This window comes from Protomyctophum parallelum, assembly GCF_964188405.1.
Source record: "Protomyctophum parallelum genome assembly, chromosome: 21".
Classification (NCBI taxonomy): Eukaryota; Metazoa; Chordata; class Actinopteri; order Myctophiformes; family Myctophidae; genus Protomyctophum; species Protomyctophum parallelum.
This window is the reverse complement of record NC_139713.1, coordinates 3,676,039-3,684,341: the sequence shown is the minus strand read 5'-3', so window position 1 is coordinate 3,684,341 and position 8,303 is coordinate 3,676,039. Positions and strand designations below refer to the sequence as shown.

At 43.5% G+C, this 8,303-nt stretch overlaps 1 protein-coding gene across 1 annotated transcript; it reads right to left on the bottom strand.

Moving 5' to 3' along the window:
• Nucleotides 1-1,283: 1,283 nt before the first annotated feature.
• On the bottom strand, nt 1,284-7,238 carry LOC310879261 (extracellular calcium-sensing receptor-like; the record flags this gene model as incomplete). The annotated part of the gene is made up of 8 exons (XM_083793806.1): nt 6,963-7,238; nt 5,567-5,653; nt 4,337-4,606; nt 3,927-4,133; nt 2,837-3,112; nt 2,520-2,747; nt 2,307-2,430; nt 1,284-2,197 (listed from the first exon to the last, which is right to left on the bottom strand). The coding sequence occupies exons 1-8, from the start codon at nt 7,221-7,223 to the stop codon at nt 1,284-1,286; spliced, it is 2,367 nt and encodes a 788-aa protein (XP_083649932.1). The 5' UTR covers nt 7,224-7,238.
• Between the last annotated feature and the right edge of the window lie 1,065 nt (nt 7,239-8,303).

Below are 8,303 nucleotides of genomic sequence, written 5' to 3'. Positions count from 1 at the left end.
GGCTGCCAGCACATCGGGAGCAATGTGGGGTTCAGTGTCTTGCCCAAGGACACTTGGACATGTAGACAGGAGGAGCCGGGATTCGAACCGCCGACCCATAGATCATTGGACGACCTGCTCTACCTCCTGAGCCACAGTCGCCCCTGATCACACCCGTGTGAAGGCATCTTATCATCATACATCATGACGTAAAATAGACACTGACGTGAAATTGTCCATTATTTGTCAATGGGAATTTAATGTTTGTGTAGGACAAAAGCTGGACATATATGAGGCCATAAAAAATACGCAGAAATATACAATTACATGACCAAAAGCCACCCAATCCAGCCAATCCTATGGCTCAGAGCATTTAGACCTTTATAAACGATCTGCTGCAGATCAATCCAGGCATTAGAATGGGGAAGAAAGGTGAATTAAGTGAGTTTGAACGTCATATAATACCAACGTGCTGGTATTTCAGTATTTCAGAAAGTGAACATGGTATAATGGTTGGTGCCCAACCGGCTGGTATTTCAGTATTTCAGAAAGTGAACATGGTATAATGGTTGGTGCCCAACCGGCTGGTATTTCAGTATTTCAGAAAGTGAACATGGTATAATGGTTGGTGCCCAACGGGCTGGTATTTCAGTATTTCAGAAAGTGAACATGGTATAATGGTTGGTGCCCAACGGGCTGGTATTTCAGTATTTCAGAAAGTGAACACATGGTATAATCATGGTTGGTGCCCAACGGGCTGGTATTTCAGTATTTCAGAAACTGCAGATCAACTGGGATGTTCATGGACGACTGTCTCTGGGGTTTACATGGTGCAAAGGAGACATTGTCCATTAAGCAGCGGTTCTGTCACTGTGGCCACTGGCTTGTTGATGCCAGAGGAGAATGCTAGGGTTACAGCAGAAACTGAACTGAGGTAACATTTGTTTTATATTTCTTTATCCCACGATATTGTAACCCATTTTTCACCCCTGTGTCAATTATCTAATGTGATCCTGGGCTCTAATAATAATAAATATGAATGTATACGAATATCATTTGGCTCTTACATACTGAAGTATTACAGTAGTATACTTAGAGAATGAATGTTTTTTTATATAGAACTAGATATAGTCTTTAAGGGGACTTTTTATGATAATTTATGTTTGCATGATCTGTGAATGTCATTAGTTTAGTCTCATAGTCAATTCATCTACTACTAACATGGTTCTAAGCAAACAAAGATACCAATACACTTGTTTGTTATAAAATACATGAGATAAACTGTGTTTATTGAATGTGTGTTTCTATGTCTTGGCGGCACCTCGACCCATGATGGACTTCTTGGTGTTTTTCTCGGGTTTCAAAAGGATTATATAACACTTTGGTCCAAACAGTGCCACCAGAATGCCAAAACTAGACGCTAAGATAGCAAATATCTCCACTACATCTGCATATTTGCCTGGAGAGCTGATATATGCTGGGATGAAGGCTATCCACACGGCGCAGAAGATCAACATGCTGAACGTGATTAACTTTGCTTCGTTGAAGTTGTCTGGAAGATTCCGTGCCATGAATGCTAGGAGGAAGCTGAGGAGTGCCAGTAAACCAATGTAACCTAACAACACTCCAAAACCAACTGTTGATCCAACATCACACTCATAGACTATCTTATCACTGTGGTATTGAGTGTTTTTATGAGGAGTTGGTGAAGCAGACACAAGCCAGGCTATGCAGATTATTGCCTGGATGGAAGTAAGAACCAGGACTGTTCCTCTCTGCTGCATGGCACCAAACAACTTCATGATGTCTGCACCCCCAGGCTTGGAGGCCTTGAACACGGCCAACACCACCATAGTCTTTACCAGGATACAGGAGATACACAACACAAAGCTGATCCCGAATGCTGCATGTCTCAGCTGACAAGTCCAGACCCTGGGACGGCCAATGAACAGAAGTGAACACAAGAAACATAATTTGAGTGAAAGCAACAGAAGGAAACTGAGTTCTGAGTTGTTGGCACGCACCATGGGTGTGCTTTGGTGATAGATGAAGATTCCCAGGGCAATGGCACAGATAAGTGTGCCTACCAATGAGATGGTTGTCAAGGAGATGCCCAGGGCCTCGTGGTAGGAGAGGAACTCCATGATCTTAGGGACACAGTGGTCACGCTGGGGACTGGACCAGAAGTCCTCTGGACAACTGGTGCACTCTGTGGAGTCTGACATTACAGACAAGTATACCAGTATCATTGGATGGAAAGATTATTATTATTTATTTTTTAAAGTCATTGTAAGTAACCGCACATTGTATACATGATTTAAACCTACCAGTCTCATTGCTGGTCTCTCCCTCAGAACAAGCGATGCAGTCAAAGCAGCAGACAGGTTCTCCTTTCCTTCTGGCCACACGGGTTCCAGGAGAACAGCTGTCACTGCACACCGACCGAGGAGGCTACACAGAAGAAACATACTACGATCAAACTCAGTCTAAGCTATATCACATTGACATCAGGTCGACAATATTAGTTAGAAAGCTGTGACCTTTTTGGATTCAAAGTTCCAGACGATTCGGTCTTCCTCAAGGATGAGTTCTTCGCCTGCAGAATCTGACTTCCTGAACACGCCTACTGCGAGAACCGTTGTGCTTCCATCGGGGAGCCACGCCCAGTTTATGATATCATAGATCGGTAACGGATCGCCGTTCTCGTCAAATGATACTTGGTCGCCCAAGGCCATGGTGAAGTTGATCTTTTCCAGGTAATGCACAAGCTAGAGCAAAACGACGAAGAGCAAAAGACTCTTACCTATACTGTAAATAGTCGCGGTAACCAATTGACATTAATGAATTAATGTCCCACCTGCCATGGCTTTATGGTCTGCAGAGTGGCACAGCTGTGCCCAGGGAAAGGCCCTCTTCCTGGGACACACTGCAGCATGGCATGGAGGGCGTGGGCCAGAGCGTACACAGCCTTGTATATATTGTACTCTGGCCTGAGGTCAGACACATCCAACAGGGTGGTATCTGCTGTCTGTAGGTCCTCTTGTCCACTGCACACCCTTCCACCAGCGTCCACCCACTCTGGTGGAAGGGGCGCAAATTTACACCGAAACGTTTGCTCCCAAAACTGCCTCACCTGAAGAAATACACCAAAAACCAAAATATGCGAAAATGTGACAATTCACTTCACTGTGTGAATGTACTCATGAAACGATAGTGATACATTGGAATTTTTAATAATACTAATAAGTATTAATATTAGTATAATAATTGTATTTTCATTTTCGAGCCACCGTCGGTCTAACCTGACGCTGCCAGATCCAAGAAGCTTGCTACACAAATTTGTTTCACAGCTTATTGGGATCTGGGATCGCGGAAGCAAATTCGATGACGGGGCTGTCCTTTTTTTCAAGATACTTGGTAGATGATTGGATGGGACCGTCTGTCTATCACCGTGTGGGCGTGCAAACACAACCAATCATATTGACGTGTCTATATAGCTTCACGTCCGGTTTCGCACATATCCCGCCCTTAGCTCACGCTGATTGGTCCGGTACGGAACGGATTTTTGTCAGCTCAACTGCCTGAGAGATCCCAGATGATTGCTGTGTTGGGAACATGGTTACCCAATACCTTCGCTAGAGTTATAAGCGCTAACATGATAGCCGCTTATTGAGCTCCTAAAATCTGAGCCTCAATTCAGAGAACAAACGCGCGTGTAATGTATTGGACAGAGTTTTAGGATTTCTATGACGTCACGCCGCGGAAGCCAGCGCTGCCTAGCGACGGCCCGGGAAGCTAAACTGCGGTAAATATAATCGTATTAATTCTGGATTCATAGAAATCAACGAAACCCGAGATTCTTGGGTTCTGTCACAGCAGGGTTTTAATACCCAAACCCGATAGATCTCGGGGGTTCTGGCGTAGATTGTGCAAAACAAAAGACTCACTAAGGCATTCTCATGGCTGCTGTCTGGGTCTTTGTCGGGGTGGATCTTCAACATGAACTCCCTGAGACCCGGTATCTCTCCGCGGCGGATGGCGATGCCCAGGGTGCCCCCTAGTGACGGAGTGAAGTGCGGATTCTGGAGTCCGATGTAAGACGTCCAAGGCTCGTTTGTGATCCACTGCAGACCGGTTGCATTCTGCTTCACCACCTGTCGGTTGTGTTGCAACGTAAAGGGAAACGATGAGCACAGCTCCACTAGTGCTTTACTGTAGCTTAATGTAATGTGCTTTTTGTGCAGAGAAGTGTTGACGTAAAAAAACCAAAAGGAAAACAATGAACATGAATACCAGTGAGCGTAGATTGATTAAGCTAAGAAAGTGACTAAATTCCACATGAAACAGAAGCCCTAACCTCCTTCATGAGATTCACCAAATAGCTCCCGTATACAAATAGAACGACCACACGGGCTGTGGAGGTCTTCATCACGGTGACAATCCTCCGGAGCTCAGACTGCTCGTGGCCCCAGGGCAGGACCTCCAGGTAGGCCAGACAACCCAGACCGGACTGGGCCAGGTCCGTCTGGAAGATCCGGGCGGCATCGTGGCCATAGTCATTATTAATAAACAGCAATCCTACCCAGGTCCACTCAAACCGCCTCATGATCTGGAGAAAAGCTCTCACCTGAATGGATAAAGAATGGAGAGACATGTGCTTAGGATGAACTATTCACATAACACATACTGGTGACAGCTAGAGCCATAAGAGAATATGGCAACTGTGTTCATATATGTTTTACTTAATTAATTTAATGATTAACGTTTTAACTAAACATTGAACCAGTACGGTACGGCCCCCGACCAAGTTTTAGATTTTGGCCCACTGTATATTTGAGTTTGACATCCCTGTCCCACACAGATATTACACAATGAAAAGGTTCTAATCATTCTCTTCTGATGCTGTCAGCAATGACCTTAATTCAGCTCCAGCAGTAATAAAGGTCTCCAAACACCGCGCGCGAATCGGATGCGAATTCGGATTTTTAGCGGCGCTATAGTGTTTTCTTTTTTTTTTTTTTTATATATTTTTTTGCGGCTTACGCCTTTATTGATTTTTTAAGGGATAGAAAGTAGGCTGACAGGAAACGGGAGAGAGATGGGGGGATGACATGCGGTAAAGGCCGTGTCGGGTCCGGGAGTCGAACCCGCGGCACACCGCGACTGGATCACCAGTCCGGTGCCCAGACCGTTACGCTACGGCCTGGGCCCGCTATAGTGTTTTCATGTGTGTTTTAATTTGTCTGTGTGTGAATGGAATGTGAAGCAGGGCATTGTTGAACAAGAGAGACCTCATGCTCAGCAAGTTAACGGGTAATAAAGGTAAAAAAAAAAACGTTTTGTCACGTGTGTGGAACATGGCCTATACGTGATGTTTAGTATGTAAAGTTCAGTAGATATTTGACGGAGACCGCACACCACAGGTACGTTCTTTATTGAGAATTCTGACGTCAGAATACTCAATGAAGAACGTCCTTCTTGTACCTGTGGTGTGCAACAGGGCTCCATCCAAATGCCTACTGACGTGTCTTTAGCCCGGAACGCAGCCTGTCGATGTTCTACGTCCGCTCTGGTATGTAAAGTTCACCTGGACAGCAAGACTCGGGATGGTTCTGAAGAAGGAAGGGAACTGAGTCCGGTCACTCAGACAGGAGCAGGTGGAATAGTAACTTACCTGGGAAAAAAATAAAGGCACAAAACACGTTTTATTCTCCTGTACTGTATACATCCAATCAAGTGCAACATATATTCTGTCCTATGTCACTTTTTGATTATGCCTGAAGAAGGTCAGTAGACCCAAAGCTTGCTAAATGAATACATTGATTGTGCAGCAGATCTGTTGAGTGTACGGAGCTACCCTTTATGTTCCCTCTGTGGCTCCAGCACCTCACTTAAAGGACCACTTCACCACTTTTCAACCTATCTTCATATAATAGGTCCTCACTAATAATCTTGAAGAAATGGCACAATTTTTTTCTACTCGGTCTGTGTCTCATAGGACTGCTGTGGGCAGTTCAGAAACAGTCTTCCAGTGACATCATCGATGGGGAATACAAGCTAATAGAAAATGCAGGCTTTCTAGTCCTGAAAAGTTGCAATGCGAGAATGGAAGCCATCGTTCTCACGATAATGATTCTTTTTTTTTTTAATCTTGTTTAAAAAATAATCTGCCTAATGATGTCACTGGAAGACGGTTTCTAAACTACCCACAGCCCTCCTATGAGACACAGACTGAGTAGAAAAAAATCGTGCCATTTTATCATGATTATTAGTGAGGACCTGTTACAGTATATGAAGATAGGTTGAAAAGTGGTGAAGTGGTCCTTTAAGTTTGTTCAGTGGATGAGCGGTGGTTCTTTTTACATTATTTTCCTGTACTAAAATAATGCAAAAAACTGTTCATACATTTTCCCCCAACAAGCAGAGAACACTCTTGACATTTCCCTATGCTTACCATTTAAAGAATAAAGAAAAGGGAAAATATCTGTATAACATTAAGGAGAACAGTGAATGTAGGAATGCACCGTGTTATATTTATATTTATTCATATTATATTTTATATATTTGACCTCAAACAGGTTTACTATATTACCTGAAGTAGTGATGTCTCCGAAACAATATTTAACACTCATGCCATATCACAACAGTACAATATCCAAAGTCACAGACAATATCCAGTCTAATAATATGAAATAATATTGAGACTAATATTGTATTAGTCTTAGCATCGTAGTAAATCAGTGTCATACATATTCTGAGGAAAACCTGGAGACGTGGCATTCAGTCATTTATGTGTCTCCTATCAAAATAAGAACAGTATATGAACATGTCCACAGATAAGACCACGTCTTTGACACAAGGACACATTGTTGTGTGTACGGACACATTGATGACCCAAATGCTCTGCCTGCCAAGTAAACTGGTGTTTGGATGTTTGGGCACCCTGTATAGACCTAATATTCTGTAGGAAGTGTGGAACTTACCAGGGGCACCCTGTATAAACCTAATATTCTAGAGATGGCGATGGCGTTCGTTGAGGAATCAGGACCTACGATTCCCAGCGTCGGAGGCGACCCGGAGCATCTCTGGTCCATTTCAAAGCGCTCCTCTCTGCCACTGATCAGCGACATCGCCGCACGATATCCGACTCCGAGTGAGTAGCAGGTGTCGTAGAGACTGTATCCCAGGGTGACGTTGGGCAGCAGGCTGGGGCTGCCGTTGATCTCGGTAATGGCGAAAGCCATGGTCTGGGCCCATCTGAAGCCTTCAATGTTAAAACTATAACACACATAATAATAATAAAGCCATGGTCTGGGCCCATCTGAAGCCTTCGATGTTAAACCTATAACACACATAATAATAATAAAGCCATGGTCTGGGCCCATCTGAAGCCTTCGATGTTAAACCTATAACAGTAACATGCTATGTTATCTTAAAGCCATGGTCTGGGCCCATCTGAAGCCTTCGATGTTAAACCTATAACAGTAACATGCTATGTTATCTTAAAGCCATGGTCTGGGCCCATCTGAAGCCTTCGATGTTAAAACTATAACAGTAACATGCTATGTTATCTTAAAGCCATGGTCTGGGCCCATCTGAAGCCTTCGATGTTGAAACTATAACAGTAACATGCTATGTTATCTTAAAGCCATGGTCTGGGCCCATCTGAAGCCTTCGATGTTAAACCTATAACAGTAACATGCTATGTTATCTTAAAGCCATGGTCTGGGCCCATCTGAAGCCTTCGATGTTAAAACTATAACAGTAACATGCTATGTTATCTTAAAACCATGGTCTGGGCCCATCTGAAGCCTTCGATGTTAAACCTATAACAGTAACATACTATGTTATCTTAAAGCCATGGTCTGGGCCCATCTGAAGCCTTCGATGTTAAAACTATAACAGTAACATGCTATGTTATCTTAAAGCCATGGTCTGGGCCCATCTGAAGCCTTCGATGTTAAACCTATAACAAACATAATAATAATAAAGCAAATATCCTGTGGCACTACTTAATATCTATCTATCAAAACAAGTTCCCTGTTATCCAGTGTTGATTTTGACAGCAAATCTTGATTCTAGTTTTAGTCATCTTGAATAGTTTGTCACATTTGAGTCACCTGGAATGTATGTTGGCGGGGCTTGATGCCGTCGTAATGACTGATTTTACACTGACAATAGCCGATCTACAAGCTCACAACACGTCGACGCGTTGTGAGCTTGTCGGTGAGCTATTTTCAGCATGCAACCAAGTGTAAAAATGACATATACTGGATATCTTGTCCACTAGTCCCTTCCTATCATTTTGCTGACGAAATTGTCAA